Source organism: Monodon monoceros, unplaced genomic scaffold (genome assembly GCF_005190385.1).
Source record: "Monodon monoceros isolate NGI ecotype Baffin Bay Population unplaced genomic scaffold, NGI_Narwhal_1 Super_Scaffold_5, whole genome shotgun sequence".
Classification (NCBI taxonomy): Eukaryota; Metazoa; Chordata; class Mammalia; order Artiodactyla; family Monodontidae; genus Monodon; species Monodon monoceros.
In genome coordinates this window covers 81,687,139-81,705,909 of record NW_021703782.1, presented here as the reverse complement: position 1 = coordinate 81,705,909, position 18,771 = coordinate 81,687,139, and the positions used below count along the sequence as shown (strand labels likewise).

The window sequence follows — 18,771 nt, the reverse complement described above, 5'->3', positions numbered from 1 at the left end:
TGGTAACTACTCGAATGGTCTTAATGTACTAGGAAAATGTATTTATTTATTTTAAAAATTATGCTGAGAGCTTTAACAACTCGCTTCCAATATGTGTTATTATTGATTTTAGTTCGTACTTCTAAAGATCCTGTTAGGTTGGTGTTTTGTTCAACTAATGTTTTTTTCAAAAGAGGAATAGCACTGGGACTTAGCAGTGAATGCCAGAGCATATTGTATGTGTTCGTATTATAGCATGTTTATGTGTTAATATTGTAACAATTAAAGTTTGACCTAACATTGAGAGAGAGTGCATAGTAAAAAATCTTCCCAAGATTTATTTCTAAAATACTTTTTTTTAAAATCATGTAACCGACTTTTCGTTGTATCTTGTTTCAAACTGATGTCTAATTTAGAGAGAATTTTGATTTTGCAGTAACTCCCACTTCCCTAACCTACATTTTCCCGTTTTCTATCCTCATGGAGTTAGGTGGGCTTTTGGGAAAGAAAAGGCATTTTCTACCAGGAAAACCAGATAAAGCATCATGGAAGAGGGGATCAATCCTTGAAGGATTGATTATGCAGTAGTGGAGAAGAGGACATTCCACATAGAGGAGGCCATGTATGCAAAGAGAAGGAAGCAGAAGAATTGGGGGGCATATTTTGGGAAAAGCAACTGGCTACTGGGTGGCTTAAAAAATGCTGTGGAAATACAGCTAGTGCACTGGCATCACCAGCCAGTTAGGTGGTCATGAAGGATACAGGGAAATTAAAGGAAAGGAAAGCTTTTTTAGTTCCCAAAGATATCTCAATGTTTAAAAACCATCTACTGGAAGAAAATATACTTACTTGCTAAAGAAGCTCCTATTTATTTATTAAATTAAAAAAAATTTATAAATTTTAAAGGTTACTTTCCATTTACAGTTACTACAAAATACTGGGTATATTCCCTGTGTTGTACAGTACATACTTGAGCCTATCTTACACCCAATAGCTTGTACCTCCCACTCCCCGACCCCTGTATTGCCCTGCCTACCCCCCAGCCCCGCCACTGGTAACCACTAGTTTGTTCTCTATATCTGCTGTGTCTGAAGAAGCTCCTATTTAAAGCTAGCCTTTCACTTTATTTATTTATTTTTTAATGAATTTGGGTGCAGTGTTTACCATTTACTATGTGCCTTTTATATAAGATCATATGTAGACATATCTCAGACTGAAATGTTTAATATTTTGTACAGTAAATGCATGTGGAAGGAATTATCTAATGAATTATAGAAGATTATTGGAGATGCTTCTCGGTTTTCTTGGCAAAAAAATGAGCTAATGAACTGAAGAGAGTGACCAGTTTGTAAAATATTTCATAAGTTTATGTCTGTATATTTGCATATGTTGTAATATTCCATCATTAGAGGCTAAATTCTCCATGACTATTAAGATCTACGGAAAATTTCTGTGTAGGTTTTTGTTGTTTCTTTAAAAAAAAAATTAAAAGTTTACTTCAAGTTTAAATTTAAAAATTAAATGATTTACCTCCTCCCTTCCTGGTTTAGAGCTACTTGTCTTTATTTTACTTAAGCACTATAGCATTTGACACATAAAGGTGTTTCCCCAGGAGAATATTGTTTCTGCCCGGGGCTGACATGAAAAGAAACGATTTGTCAGACTAGTGGAGCTTGCTAACAATTCAAATAAACAACCTGTCTTTCCCTTCATACTGCATATTAATAGAAATGTTAATGATAAACTGCCTCTTTTACACCCTACAGGGAGGAGAGATTATTGGGTCAGAGACAGTTTTCTTGCTTTGGGCCCTCTTAAACACAGCTGTTAACAGAATCCTTCTTACCAGTTGCATGCTTATTAGCACAATGTTTCTTACATAATGGTTATGTTTAATACAGCCAAATTGATTGTGCCTCATTTTTGTCATTATCTAATATGTAAAAAGCAATTAAATTTAGAATATACTTCTCTGGAAACATGTATTTTGATAGGCAGTAACTCTTCAAAAATGGACTTCCTTGGATTATACAGCTGAAGGCCACGATCATATCTGTATGTATCACTTTTTTCTCCCCTCCTTACCACCACCACTAGTTTGAGCTCCTTGAGATAGAGTATGCATGCTATGCCTTATGCATTTGTGCCCTCAGTACCTAGCAGACACTGTAAATGACTGTCAAGTTATTTAATGACTTGAGTTTGATAATGACCAATTTGTTGCTTTATTTTTACGTGGTCTTCTTGAATTTTTCTTCAGCATACGATCCACTCTAAAATCCTCCTTTATCAATATAATTGTTAGAAACAAGACAACAGGCCCCAAATGGAGTTGCTTATGCTAAGCCCCACATCACCAAACTGAGGCTTAACTTACAGTTTAGGCTCTTCCAGAAATGGAATCTAAAGCAGTCAATCAGGAGTCTCCTGATCAGCACGTGTTAGGTAATCTGCCAGAAAGACCCCTGCCATCCTCTAAAGGAAATTAACTTTGCAATAACCAATCCAATTTTTTTGCCTAGTATAACGTCCTTGTTCCTGCTCCCCTCTGCCTATAAAAGTCTGATATTTTGTACAGCTCCTTGGAGCTCCTTTCTATCTGCTAGATTGGATGCTGTGTGCTTCAAATCGATTTCTGCTCATATAAACCCTTAAACATTTTAATACGCTTCAGTTTATCTTCTGAAAGTTTATATAGTTGTCTAGAGCTGGTCATACACTGATGTGGGAAGGATCTGTTAATTGAGGTATGGGTAGTAAGTAATGACTAGTGAGGGAAGTCTGATCTTTCCAGTTGATTTTTGAGGTATTGAAAATAATGAAAATAGTTATAGAAGTAAAATATTCAGGGATTTTAAGTTATCTAGCTTACTTTTAGGAGAGTATAATTTACTGGTTGCTAACAGAAATAATGTCAGCTATTGGCTACACTATTATGGTAACTTGAAAATAAGACTGGTATTATTCTTAGGTTTTTTCTAAGAAAAGAATGAATTTATAGAAATATTTCAAATAATTAGCTGGGCTTATTTACCTACCAGCATCAACATGTCTCTTTATACTATTCAGAAATTGAATTGTTGGTGAATTATAAAATTTTGAGTTGTAACTGTTGTGAGTACCAAAAGTATCCATGAAATGAGTGGGCAGAGGTGTGTCTTCAGTACCTTGATCGGGGCCTAATGTTAATTGTCACTTGATAAAGAGCAGTGGTTCAGCGAATGGATTTCCATATATAAACGGGATTGAACAAAAAACCGTCCAGGCATCAAATGGGCGCAACCTAAATGTCCATCAACAGAGGAATGAATAAAGAAGATGTGGTACATACATACAATGGAATATTACTCAGCCATAAAAAAGAACAAAATAATGCCATTTGCGGCAACATGGATAGACCTAGAGATTGTCATACTGAGTGAAGTAAGTCAGACAGAGAAAGACAAATATCATATGATATTGCTTATATGTGGAACAAAAAAAATGGTACAGATGAACTTATTTACAAAACAGAAATAGAGTCACAGATGTAGAAAACAAACTTATGGTTACCGGGTAGTGGGGGATAAATTGGGAGATTGGGATTGACATATACACACTACTATATACAAAATAGAAACCTAGGGAATTTCCTGGTGGTTCAGTGGTTAGGATGCCACGCTTCCACTGCAGGGGGCACGGGTTCTATCCCTGGTGGGGGAACTAAGATCCTGCGTGCTACAGCCAAAAAAAAAGAGAGAGAAAAGAAAAAATAGATAACTAATAAGGACCTACTGCATAACTCTAGTCAGTACTCTGAAACGACCTATATGGAAAAAGAATCTAAAAAAGAGTGAAAATATGTATATGTATAACTGATTCACTTTGCTGTACACCTGAAACTAACACAACATTGTAAATCAACTATAGTCCAATAAGAATTTACAAAAACAAAAAACAAATAGCAACATCAACATGGGTAATCCTGTTTATACTTTTGGGCCAAGTGTAAATTCCAAATCTTTCCTTATAGCTTGCTGCCAAAGCAGATGTGTGTCTCTTTTTGAAATTAAATACTTAGTTTCTACCTTTATCCTCTATGCTGATTTTGTATGTATTCATTCCTTGCTTGATTTTATTTTTCATGGCCTTGTTCACCAGTCCCACGAAATACGATGCTGAAACATCTCTCTTTCACTCATTGTATTAGATATTATCAAACTACTTACTGTATTAGAGACAATACACGATTTATTTGATTTTGTTGTTGTAACTTAATGCTTGTTTCTCCATTAGACAATAAACTTTCTGAGTGCAGAAAAGACAAAAACCCACAAAAAAACACATAATGTATTAAAGATGGAACCTAAAAATAAAATACACTAAATATTACTTTTTAAAATAAGTAAGCAGTTGTTAGTTTAGTTTAAAATCGTGCCTTTTTATTTTGCAGATGGCAAGCTGAGATTTTCTTTGAACACTAAGAAGCACTAAGATTTTGATGAACTTAGTGTTTTAGACACGTTAAAGTGGATGCACTTTACTGCTCTTCACTCTCTTTTTAATAACCTCTCACCTAACACATCGTAACCACCTGTAAGTGAAGACCAGGCAAGAAGGGCTTTTGGTTAACAATTTGAAAAGTCTTTCTTGAACTGTTCTTTTTATTATTTTGTTCTGTCTTAGAGACATAATGGGATAGAATCAGCAAACTTAGCTTTGGTTTTATATTCTTTCAAAACTGTTAATAATCTGGCAAAATTTTTATTGTGGCACCAGAGGTAAAGTTGTTGAGAATATTAATTTAAAACAGTGAGTACATTTTTAATTTTGAAAATTGTTTGGAAACAATCTCTTTTATGTATTTAGAAGTATAGGAAATCTGTTGAACCAGTTTCTAGGCTTGAGAAATTGTACTTCTACTTCACTGATCTTGTGAAGGGTTAGAATAGATAATAAAGATTAAAACCAACTGATGGATAATTTTTTAAATAGTGGAACCAACTTAATTCATAAATTTTCTTTTTCTTTTTAGACTTTCAGCATTATTTGCCTTTTGTGGAAACATTTATTAATTTCACATTTTTTAAATTTCCAGGTAACTTGGGTTCTTACCCCTGTAACAACTGAAATAACAAGTCTTGATACAGAGAATATAGATGACATTTTAAGTAAGTACCTTGATATTTTTAAAGTATACTTTCTTCTCTCTAAAGAGTTAGTTTATATACAAAAACAAAATAAAATCTCAGTTATCTAGAACAATTGAGGAGCCAGCATTCTGATTAATTCCATGGTATAGGGAATTAACTAAGCACTTTTGGTTTTAGTTTTTAGTAAAGTTTCTTGAAATGCGTAAGTCTACTTTCCTGTGTTACAAGTAAACTTTTAGTCTTGTTTTGTTTCTTTGCCTTGTCATGAATACCACTCTTAACAATTCAGAGTATTTTGTTGCTTAGAGGCCAGCAGTTTCCACTGTGCAGTATTACATGTTAATGACCTTAGGACCCAGCCTACAATTTTTTTTTTTGTCTTTTTTTTTAGCTTTTAACTAAATCACCTACTCTGATCTTTTATTGTCATTGGTCCAATTAAGTTCAATAATTGTTTTGCTTGTTTGCTGACAATGTGATTGTAGATACAGTTAACTTGGGGGAAAACGTTTCTTGTTTTTAAAAGTAGTAGAGGGAAGGTGAAGATGTGGTTGATAGAAAAATCACAACTTAGGAGTTTTAAGAAAATGTAGTGTGGATAAATGATGTCTTTTTTTTTTTTTAAGCATTCCATTTCACCCACTGGTTTGGGCAAAACTAAAAATAGTAAGAGTTAAAAGGAGTTATTCATTGACCATCATATATTGTTTCGTGTTCTTGGAACTGGTTTTAAATGCTAGGAAGTCTGTTCCCATATTATGGTATCTCTTTAGAGAAAGGGTGCTATAAACTTTAGCCTGTATCAGTGTCACCTGGAGGACTTATTGTCAGTATTGCTAGGCCTGCCCCCAGTTTCTGATAGAAATTGCTAGACCCTGCCTAAGAATTTGCATTTCTACAAGTTCCAGCATGATGCAGGTGCTTCTGGTCCCAGGGATCACAGTTTGTGAACCACACTGCTTTAGAGTAAGTAGCAAGTAGAGAAAAAGTGTTTTGAAGGTAAACAAAGGAAAAAGAGAATTGAAACTTGCAAATCATCTTCACTCCTTTTATCTTTCAAATTCTAGAGTATCTTTGTGGGTATGGTCTCTGTGTGTGTGTGTCTGTGTGTGTGTGTGTGTGTGTGAGAGTACTGAGTACTTGAGTTTATTTAAGTTTCTCTTTGTTAGGAACAGATATATCTTTCTCATGTCTTCACATCCGGATATGCAAATAATACTGTTATATTTTACAACAGAGAATAACTGTTAAATGGGTAGGAACCAGAAAAGGTACATCTTATGCAACACTGTTATTTGTAGATTACTTGTTGCAACTAGGTGGCATCTGAGTTTTAGAAATAGATTAGTTATACAAGTCTGTTCTCTGAAATAGGATTTTATTTGCAAAGCTCGGTTATTCATGAATATGGAAGGTCAAAAAATGGATTATTAAAATCCTAATCACTCCACTTCACTTTTTATGAGAGTAAGCTATTTAGAAGCTTACTTGCTTGATCTGGGTTTGATTCTCTGTTTATTTTATATTCATTCAGTGGAGGTATTAAGATGGAGGACGATATAGAGAAAAGGAACAGGGACTCCCACAAATTATATAAGCTGTCCATGACTCTCTGTATGGGTTTCTGAGTGAGAGATAAGTTACTGTGTATTTTTAGTGAGCCTTTAAGAATGGAAAAAGACCATGATGAAAACCATATCTTTAATTATGTCATAATTATGTAGGCATGAGTAACTTAGGTTATTTGGTTTTGTTTTTCAATTTCAGACAATGCTGATGTTGCTTTAGTAAATTTTTATGCTGATTGGTAAGTAATATCTTATTTTTTTGGCGGGGGGGAGTGCATCATTAAGTTTTTTTTAAACTTTCTAGAGGTGATTTTTCTTTGCTAGAAAGGAGTAAGTGGGGAAGCCTCTTTTTTTTGTGAGACAATATTCCATATATAAAAATCAATTAAGGCTCATTCAAAGATGAAGCAGCTCAATTTGGTGAGCATTTGTTTTGAGAGAAAATATACCTGATTCCATTATCCCACATTTTAAAATAAAAGCAGGTAACATAAAAACTCAGATCTCTCTGTCTCTCCCTCTTTGTCTCTCTCTCTCTCTCTTTCTCTTTCTCTTTCTCTCTCTCTCTCTCACACACACACACACACACACACACACACACACACACACACACAATTACGTATTGCAATTCTCTATTTTTCCTGACTGAGGAGTAAGGCAGTGTTTGGAGGTGAGGATGTGGGTGTGGCAAGTTTAGAAGGAAAAATAATGTTGACATTTTATAACATATACCATCTACTACTACTTACTACTTCTAGGAAGCCTTTACTCCTTTCCCTGTCTGAATTGGATTCTGTCTTATGTGTTCATATAGTTCCCTATGTACCACATTCTTTTCTTGCTACATTGTTTTTTTTTTAAACATCTTTATTGGAGTATAATTGCTTTACAATGTTGTGTTAGTTTCTGCTTTATAACAAAGTGAATCAGCTATACATATACATATATCCCCATATCTCCTCCCTCTTGCGTCTCCCTCCCACCCTCCCTATCCCACCCCTCTAGGTGGTCACACAGCACCGAGCTGATGGAGCTGATCTCCCTGTGCTATGTGGCTGCTTCCCACTAGCTATCTATTTTACATTTGGTAGTGTATATATGTCCATGCTACTCTCTCACTTTGTCACAGCTTACCCCTCCTCATCCCCGTGTCCTCAAGTCCATTCTGTACGTCTGGGTCTTTATTCCTGTCCTTACCCCTAGGTTCATTAGAACCATTTTTTTTGTTTGTTTGTTTTGTCTTGTCTTTCATCTTTGTGCTCTAGCAAACAGAGTTTGAGAGCAGAGATGTCTTACTTAGTATTCCCAGCATCTACAAGGGCATAATATGTAGCAGATGTTAAAGAATGTGGCATGGGGATCGGAAGAAGGGAGCTTCAGCTGGAGAGAAGTTTGAAACTCTCACATGATCCTTATTCCTAGACAATCTGTATCTTATATGACCCTTTTTGGCTTACTACCTATTAGATGCCACTACCCTACTTCAGGCCACAGTCCTGCAATTTACCTAGATTCCTGTGACAGTCTCCTAGTTTATTTCCTGTGCTTCTAGTCCTATGTGTCTCCATTCTGTTCACTACAAAGTAAGCCGGAGTATGTTTCCTAAAGTGCAAATTGGATTAGTTTACACCTCACCTTAAAACCCTTAAATGTTTTCTATTACCTTTGCCTAGGAGGCCCCTGATGACCTACCTGGTCCCTTCCTTCCTCTGTAGCTATATCTCTTGCCTCTCTCCACTCCCACATTCTGTTCTGTTATACTGAATGCCTTTCAGTTTATGTAATATTCTGTATTCTTTCATCTTTGGACCTTTAGTCATGGTATTTTCTCTGTCTGAATGGATCTCTCTTCTCTTACCCACTTGTTTACTTCCTTAAGTCTGAATCATCTTTCAAGTCTTGGATTAGATGCCACTTTCTCCAGGTCACCTTCCTACATCAGTACCCCTACCCCTACTCTTAAGTCAGGTTAGGAACCCTTTTTATATCTTCTCATAACACCACATACTTACCCAGTCATAACACTTGTATGCTGTGGTTTAGTTGGTACTTCCTTACTATATTAGTAGCTTTGTGAAAAGTTACCATATCTATCTTTTTTCAACATGAATCCCCAAGCACTTTGCATAATACTTGGCAGATAAGTATTAACATAATAAATAAATATTTATTTTATTTATTATATTATTTATATTATTATATTATTTATTTATTATATTTATTAACAATAAATATTTACTGGATGAATGATGTATAGTATCTGTACTTGAAGAATTTCAGTAAAATGTTGAAGATATACAGAGAAAATACCATTTATAAAATGTACAACAAAAGGAAGCATTTTCTGAGGTAAATTAAGATTATCCAGATGTAACATTAGCCACAACATTTGGTAGAAGATTATTTAATTCAGTCCACTTTAAAGAAAAAACTGAGATCCAGAGGAGTAAAGTATTTCCCCACAATCACCTGACTAGATTATGGCAGAGTTAAAACTAGAATGCAGTTATTTTGATGGAGGGATTTTGTGTGTTATAAGAAAATGAAATAGAACATGCCACCGACCTTGTTGCAAAAAGTGAATTGGAAATGTGGGATAACTGCAGTTATTTGAGAAACATATTACCAAAGAATACCTGGAATTGTTCATAAATTAATACTCTTTTATTCAACTGAAAAAACTTGGGTAACTGGCCATAAGACATAGACTTACACTGTGTGGCCTCAAAGGCTGGATTCTGAGTTCCCTCTGGAAGTTATGGATGTGGTACAGTTTAAGGAAGAATTCTCTAATAGATCTGCCTAAAAATATACCTGAGAGGACAATAAACCATAGTAGGAACTTAATAATGCTGTTATGTGCCAGACTCTTTACATATATTGCTTTTAATGCTCAGAACTACCCTGCAGGTAGGTATTATAATTTCCATTTTAGGTTGAGGAAATTGAGGCTCAGAAAGGTCAGACGGCTAGTAAGTGGTGGAACTGGGATTTAAACTCAGGTATGTCTGACTCCAAAGCTTATTTTTTTCCCCACTAGGTTATACTATTAGCAGGTGCCCCTAACTTGTCCCTGCAGAGACTTTTACCCATTTGGTTGATTTGTAAAGGGTCGATTCAAGTACTAGATTGGAGATTGGATTCTGATGACCCTTAAGGCCCTGTTAATAGATCTGTTTGCTTTGGTTGTGTTACTTTTATAAATGTAACTTTCCATATGTATGCAGGTACAGTAATATTGCAATTGAATTTTTATTTCATCTTCCCCTTTCACATTTTGGTATTAAAACCGATCCTATTTTAAACATGAATCTGTGCTTAAGTGCTTGCTGGGCAGCAAACTGGACAATCCAGAAAGGAGCCGTTAATATCTGTCTTTACCTTGCCCATAAGCCAGGAGCCTGTCCACTGATTCTTTACTAGGCCGTATCCTAATTCTTCAAGAAACCATTAATCAGTCCTTACCCCTTGCCTCCCTGGCCCTCTAGAACGCTATCTTCAGCAAACTGTAAGAACCCACAAACCTGTGGTCCTAGCCTCTCCAGTTCCTCCAGTCTATCAGTTTATTCATTTAACAGACATCTACTGAAATGCTTATTAGAATATGTAGTCAAATAAGACACGGTCCCTGATATCCACAGACCCCACCCACCTATCCCAGATGGGAGAGATTTAAGAATGCTAAAAGAGGAAAGAGCCACTTGAAAGCGAGAGATTGAAGATACAGATTGTGTCTCCTTGGTATATTCTAGGACATCTCCTTAGGAGGTCAGGTGAGTGGGCTAGAAGAGTTACATACAGAAAGAAATAGGGAAGAAGTATAAAGTTTGTTTTCCTTTCACAGGCTTTAATAATATTTTTGTTGAATTATAGTTAATATGTATGACCTAATCACATGTGGATTAAAGAGCTCACTGGCTTCATTTAAGTAAATTTCTTGATGGCAAAGGGCTCAGGAAGCAATAGTAGCAATTATAGTTTTGTTGTTGTTGTTGTTAACAAATACTGCGTACCTTTTTCATATGAGAATGACCATTCTAGCCCAGCTGCTTGTGTGCTGATTCTTATTCTTCTCTTTCTTATCAGGTCCCTTTAATGACCCATAGAATATATTTGTGAAGTGGTTGGCCTGATTAAGGGGCAGTCAGAATTAGAGGTGTCAAGTTTCTGGAATATTGTGGGGTTTGTGCCCCCCTTTAAAAGTAAAAGCAAAAAAAAACTACAGACAAAGGAAACATGGACAGGAAAGTCTCATTTGGGGATTAAAAAATTTTGCTCCTGAACTTAGTATATTTAAGAGTTTATAGATACAAAAGCCCATTTTAACCAGAGGTAAATTTTGAGGGGGAAATTCACTCTATACCATATATTTTCTTTTTTTTTTTTTTTTTTTGCGGTACACGGGTCTCTCACTGTTGTGGCCTCTCCCGTTGCGGAGCACAGGCTCTGGACGCGCAGGCTCAGTGGCCATGGCTCACGGGCCCAGCCGCTCTGCGGCATGTGGGATCCTCCCGGACCGGGGCACAAACCCGCATTCCCTGCATCGGCAGGCAGACTCTCAACTACTGCGCCACCAGGGAAGCCCCCATATATCATTTTTATAAAACTTATTTATTTAGTATGCTAACTTGCCTATGAGATTTGACTGAACTTGTCAGGTGAATCAGTCTAATATTTGCAGTAAACTTACCATTTTAAAGATTTTGTAGTCTAAAGATACGTTATTTGGAGAAAACGAATTTCCTTCATAAATGCCTGAGTCTTAGTAGTTACAAGTCCAAGTAGATACATCTTAGAGGGCTTATTTCAGACTTGTTTCATTGCCGCTGTGAGAGGTCCTTAGCTTTGTGCTCCATAATATTGGCCATTTTCTTCCAGTGAAAAAAACCAGAATCTTTAAATTATTTGTCCAGTCTTTGAAATGGAATAGTCTTTGAATTCAAAATTGTTTTCCTCTCCAATGAATGACATCAGGATTCCTGAATTAACAGTGTGATTGTTAATTCTGTTTATTGTTATATGCTAAATATGAATGGATAAAACAGAAATATCAATAAAATTTTATTGCTTCTGATTTTCAGTTTTAATTGGTATCCTCCTCTGTGCATAGGTGTCGTTTCAGCCAGATGTTGCACCCAATTTTTGAGGAAGCTTCCAATGTCATTAAGGAAGAATATCCAAATGAAAATCAAGTAGTGTTTGCCAGAGTTGATTGTGATCAGCACTGTAAGTACCTTATAGGAAGTCTGGAAGAAACTGTCCTGTCCCCACCTCTCCTACACACACACACACTTTTTTTTTTTTTTAATGCTCTGTTTTAAGTAGAGAACAAGCCAAAATGTCCTAGTGACCTTGGTTAAAATGTTAATATTTAATCTTTTTGTACTTAAAACACTACTTTCCATTCTGCCTGTGTGAGGGATTAAAAAAGTTTTTTTTCATTAAAATATAGTAGTGCAAGCATAGAGGTAGTAAATCATTTTGGTTTTCTACCAAAGCAAATACCAAAATCAATAAATAAAATTGAAATATAGTTTTAGGAAAGAAAAGGATTTCTGTTAGTTTTAGAATCATGCAAAAATACTATTTGTAGTAATTTCAGATAAAACAATCTCAGAGTCTGGGGTGGTTTCTGTTGTTTAAAAGATTATATTAAGATTGTCTTAGACTGTCTTTGAGGTGTAATTTGCTGTAGTTACTGATTAAAAGTTTGTTGCAATGAGTTATTGGTAAGTTGCCCTGAATTACAGAACACTCCCATTGTGCAAATTTCCTATCCTTTATGTATCACCTGACAAGTAGAATTTCTGTGTGTGTGTGTGTGTGTGTGTGTGTGACATACAGATGTCCAAGAGGCACATGAAAAGACGTTCAGCATCACTAATTATTAGAGAAATGCAAATCAAAACTACAATGAGGTATTACCTCACACCCATCAGAATGGCCATCATCAAAAAATCTACAAACAATAAATGCTGGAGAAGGTGTGGAGAAAAGGGAACCCTTTTGCACTGTTGGTGGGAATGTAAATTGATACAGCCACTGTGGAGAACAGTATGGAAGTTCCTTAAGAAACTAAAAATAGAACTACCATTTGACCCAGTAATCCCACTACTGGGCATATACCCTGAGAAAACCAGAATTCAAAAGGACACATGTACCCCAGTGTTCATTGCAGCACTATTTACAATAGCCAGGACATGGAAACAACCTAAATGTCAAACGATAGATGAATGGATAAAGAAGATGTGATAACATATATACAATGGAATATTACTTAGCCATAAAAAGGAACAAAATTGGGTCATTTATAGAGATGTGGATGGACCTAGAGTCTGTCATACAGAGTGAAGAAAAACAAATATCATATATTAACGCATATATGTGGAATCTAGGAAAATGGTACAGATGAACGTATTTGTAGGGCAGGAATAGAGACGTAGATGTAGAAAATTGACATGTGGACACAGGGTGGGAAGGGGAGGGTGGAACACATTGGGAGATTAGGTTTTACATAAATACACTACCATGTGTAAAATAGATAGCTACTGGGAACCCGCTGTATAACACAGGGAGTTCAGCTTGGTGCTCTGTGACGACCTAGATGGGTGGGATGGAGGGCAGTGAGAGGGAGGTCCGAGAGGGAGGGGATATAGGTATACATATAGCTGATTCACTTCACTGTACAGCAGAAACCAACACAACATTGTAAAGCAATTTTACTCCAATTAAAAAAAATAATAAAAAAATGAAAGCTTGTTGCATTGAGTTATTGATAAGTTGTCCTGAATTATGGAAAACTCCCATTGTGCAAATTTCCTATCCTTTACATTTCACCTGACAAGTAGAATTTCTCTGTGTGTGTGTGTGTGTGTGTACACTAACTTTTCACTTTGCTGGTGAGGAAATGGAAATAAAGTGGCTTAACCAATGTCATACAGCCTACTGTCTAGTCATGGCAGGCTTAGAATCCAGAACTCCTGACCAAATGCCTTCCTAGACCTATTTGCTTCTTTTCTGTTCAATTCGACAAACGTTTTGGGGATTTTCTGGTAAAAAAATCCCAGAAACGGCTAACAGCAGAGCATTTCAAAATCTTCTAAGCCATACCCCACATTTCTATCTGCCGTGCTTCATAACTAGATACGATGAAGGGAGCAATAAAAGGTTGTCAGTGCAAGCATGGCCTGCATTTCCACACTGCTTTCTGCATCTTTCCTCCCACCTTTCACTGACAGAGAACATGATGTTTTTGGTGTGGACTCTCATTTCAGATTCTATTCTTTATGTATTTAATTAGACATTAAAGTACAGACAACAGTGCCTACTTTCACTGAATTTGGAGTATAAGATCTGAAATTATGCTCTCAAGCTTACAGTTATTAGAAAGAAAAATTAACTATTGTTGAACAATACATATCATTTATTCTACTTCTAGACATATTAACATATGAGATAAATCTGACATCATGGCTAGTAATTAAGTTCTCTTTTTATGGGAGTAAATAGCCATAGTTAAGATGTTTTTTTGATCCACCAGGGATATCTACAAAATTAGTTTTTTACTAATGAAAGTTATATCTGAGACATTGTGTATTTTCCCTAAATATTTTTTCCCTTCTGTGTAATTCTTCACTTTTTAAAGTGACATTATGAAATCCTTACTGATGATTTGTTCATGTTTTCCACTCTTTCTTTGAGATTGTATGACAGACTGTACTTTGGGTAACCCCTCATGTGCCAGTTGAATTATAGAGGTTTTGAACTGGAAGGACCTTAAGAGTCCTGTGGTCTGGAGAGAAATGCCTGTTAGGCACATTGTTCTTTGGTAGGATTTGCTTTTAAAAAAAAAGAAAAGATTTATTGAAGTATAATTGACATATAATAAACTGTACAAGCTTAAATTATACAATTTAATGTTTTGACACATGTATGCAGTTGTGAAACCATGATCACAGTCAAGATGTCAACATATCTGTCATCCCCCAGATTTTGCTTGTGCTCCTTTGTGGTCCCTCTCTTCCCCTGTCAATCCTCAGGGGGCCATGGAACTGCTTTCTGTTACTATAGACTAGTTTGTATTTTCTAGGATTTTATATAAGTGAAATCATACATCATGTGTTCTTTGTGTGTGTGTGTGTGTGTGTTGTTGTTGTTGACTCAGCATGGTCATTTTGAGATGGTTACATGTATTATTCATTTTTATTATTGAGTGACATTCCATTGTATGGCTATATTCTATAATTTGTTTAACTATTCACCTGTTGACAGACATTTGGGTTGTTTCCATTTTCGGGCTATTATAAATAAAGCTGCTATGAACATTCAGATACAACTCTTTGTACACATGCTTTCATTTTTCCTGGGCAAATACCTAGGTGTGAAATATATGGGTCTTATGGTAGGTGTATATTTAACTTTTTAAGAAACTGCCAAACTGTTTTCCAAAGTACTTGTATTATTTTACACATCTACTAGCAGTGTATGAGTGTTCAAGTTGTTCCATATTCTTGCCAACATTTGGTATGGTCAATCTTTTAAATTTATCAGATCTGTTAAATTATTAACAGGTGTAATAACTTCTTATAATAAATTCTTACTGGGTTTTGAGAACTCTTTTTACAAGTTCTCTTTTACATGTGTAATTTGCAGATCTTTTTCTCCCATTTTACTCTCTTAAGAGTGTCTTTAATTGTACTAAAATACACAGAGCATAAAATTTACCATCTTTACCATTTTTAATTGTACACTTCATTAACATTAAATATATTCACACTGCTGTACAACCAGTCCCCAGAACTTCATCTTGTGACACTTAAATGCTATACTCATTAAGCAACTCCCTATTTCCCCCTCCCCGTAGTTCCTGGTAACCACCATTCCTCTTTATTTTTCTGAGTTTGACTATTCTAGATACCTGGTAAAAGTGGAATCATACAGCATTTGTCTTTTTGTGGCAGGCTTATTTCACTTAGCATAATGTCCTGAAGGTACTTCCATGCTGTTGCGTGTGTCAGAATTTCCTTCCATGTGATGGCTGAATGATATTCTGTTGTATGGCTATCCTACAACTTCTTTATCCATTTATCCATCAATGGACACTTAGGTTGTTTCCATGTCCTAGCTATTGTAAATAATGCTGCTGTGAACATAGGGGTGCAGATATCTCTTCAACATACTGTTTTCATTTCCTTCAGATGTATACCCAGAAGTGGAATTGCTGGATCATATGATAGTTCTATTTTTTAATTTTTGAGGAATCACAATACTGCTTTCCAAAGCAGCTGTACCAACTTTTATATTCCTGCCAGCAGTGCACAAGGGTTCTAATTTCTCCACATCCTTGCCAACACTTATTTTCTGTTCTTGAGATAACAGCCATCCTAAACGGTGTGAAGTGATATTTCATCCTGGTTTTGATTTGCATTTCCCTAGTGATTAGTAATGTTGAGCATCTTTTCATGTGCTTCTTGGCCGTTTGTATACCTTCTTTGGTGAAAAATCTGTTTGAGTCCTTTGCTCATTTTTTAATCCGTTTATTTTTTGTTGTTGAGTTGTAGGTGTTCTTTGTATATTCCAGACATTAACCCTTTATCAGATAATAGGATTTATAAATATTTTCTTCCATTCCATAGGGTGCCTTTTCACTCTGTTGATTATGTCCTTTGCACAGAAGTTTTAAATTTTGACATCCAGTTAATCTGGTTTTACATTTGTTGCCTTTACTTCTGGTGTCATATCCACGAAATTATTGCGACTCCAATGTCATGAATCTTTTCTCCCCTATTTTCTTTTTAGAGTATTAATCATTTAGGTGGTATGTTTAGGTCTTTACCCATTTCAAATTAATTTTTGTATATGGTGCAAGGTAAGGATCCAGTTTCGTTCTTTTGCTTGTGGACATTCAGCTTTTCTAACACCATTTGTTGATGGACTGTCCTTTCCCTATTGAATGACTTGACACCCTTGTCAAAATTCATTTGACCATATATGTGAGGGTTTATTTCTGGGCTCTCTGTTGTGTTCCATTGGTCAATATGTCTATCTTTATGCCAGTACCACACTGCTTTTATTACTGTAGCTTTGTAATAAGTTTTGAAATCAGGAAGTGTGAGATCTCCAGTTTTGTTTGAGAGTATCTTCTGAAGGGCATATACTCTTAATTTTGATGGAGTACAATTTGTCCTTTTATAAAATGGATTATATTTTTAAATTCTGTATCTCAGAAATCTTTGCCTCACCCAAGATCACAAAGATGTGTTTTCTTTCATACATTTTACATTTAGGTCTATTAAGTTTTACATTTAGGTCTATTATGCATTTGGAGTTAATTTTTACATGTGGCACAATGTATGGATTGGAATGCATTTTTTGCAAATAGTTATCAAGTTGTTCTGACATAATTTATTGAAAAGACTATCCTTTCTTCAATAACTAACTTTGCATCTTTGTTAAAATCAACTGACCATATATATATGGATCTATTTCTAGTCTCTATTCTGTACTGGATATGTTTGTCTATGATTTATTTGTTTATTTGTCTATGTTTACACCAATACCACACTTTCTAGATTACTGTAGCTTTATAAATAAGTCTTGAAATTTTTTTCAAGACTTTGCAAGTCTTTGCAATTTTTTTCAAAGTGGTTTGGTTACTGTAGTTGCTTTGGATTTCTGTATGACTTTTAGAACCAGCTTGTTAATTTTTAGCCAAAGGGGGTGTTGCGGGGGAAGACTGCTGGGATTTTAATTGGGATTACCTTGAATCCTTAGACCACTTTGTGGAGAACTGTCATTTTGACACTATTGAATCTTCTAATTCATGAACATTGTATATCTTCCCATTTATTTAGGTCTTTTCAATTTCTCTTAGCAATGTTTTGCAGTTTTCAGCAATGTTTTAGTCTACATGTCTTTCACATCTTTGTCATATTTATCACTATTTATTTTTTGATGCTGTTGTAAATGATATTTTTAAAATAAACTTTTTATTTTTGGAACAAATGTAGAGATACAGAGAAGTTTGCAAAGATAATACGGTGAGTTCCCTTATACTCCTTACTCAGTTTACCCTAATGTTGACATTTTACATTACCATGGTACATTTGTTAAAACTAAAATTTTTATTTCTGTTGTTTTATTTCTGTTGTTTGTTGCTAGTATATAGAAATACAATTGATTTTTGTATAATGATCTTGTACACTGGTACTTATTAGTTCTAATAAGCTTTATGTAGATCCCATAGGATTTTCTACTTAGGCAATTATACTGTTTGCAAATAAAAAGCTTTACTACTTACGGTCTTTATTTCCTTACAGTATTCTTTCCAGCCAAGTGTACCTACTTGCTGCTTCAGGATTAGTTTCTGTCAGGCAGAAGTTCTCTATAAAGCTTCCTAGCAGAACCAGAAGGTGACCTCAGAATCAAGATATCATCCTGCTCACATATGTGTTCTTATTAATCACCTGTCTGGCATTGTGGCAACCCACTCTGTCCTGCCTTCTGATACTTAAGTCTGTCTCTCTTGTTTCCGGCTCAGTGTGTCACCCAGAACTTCCATTCATAGTAATAGTGTTATTTCTTGGAAAAGGGCCTGTAAAAAGTTTCTAGTCAAATTGCTGGGAAAAACTATTGTTGATGTAGTGCTTACTTGGAGTTAGGCATGCTTTTTGAATGTATTATTTCAGTTATCTTCACCACTGAGATACGGTTATGCATTTATTCCACAACATTTTTTTTTTAATATGCCTGCCCTTTAGAATGCAGTGTGGGAGGGTCTAGAGATATAGCAGTGAGCCAAACACACCCAGAAAGGCAAGAGCAATAAATACACAATTGCTTATTGGGATAACTGTTTTGAAGGGAAGGTTTTGGGTGCTATGAGTAAGTCTGACTTAGTCTAGGGGCATAGGAAGGTCCTCTCTTGAGGCAATGATACAAGACCTGAAGGAAGAGTAGGAGTTTTTTTTTTTTTTTTTGCAGTATGCGGGCCTCTCACTGTTGTGGCCTCTCCCGTTGCAGAGCACAGGCTCCGGAAGCGCAGGCTCAGCGGCCATGGCTCACGGGCCCAGCCGCTCCGCGGCATGTGGGAT

The 18,771-nt window shown here is 35.6% G+C and overlaps 1 protein-coding gene across 1 annotated transcript in view; it reads left to right on the top strand.

The window, feature by feature from the left end:
• Positions 1 to 18,771, top strand: part of ERP44 (endoplasmic reticulum protein 44) — a 91,405-nt gene that overhangs the window by 27,381 nt on the left and 45,253 nt on the right. The window contains exons 2-4 of the mRNA XM_029201846.1: positions 5,057 to 5,129; positions 6,879 to 6,918; positions 11,790 to 11,905. Coding sequence (XP_029057679.1) covers positions 5,057 to 5,129; positions 6,879 to 6,918; positions 11,790 to 11,905 — 229 coding nt within the window. The remainder of the gene's footprint in view (positions 1 to 5,056; positions 5,130 to 6,878; positions 6,919 to 11,789; positions 11,906 to 18,771) is intronic.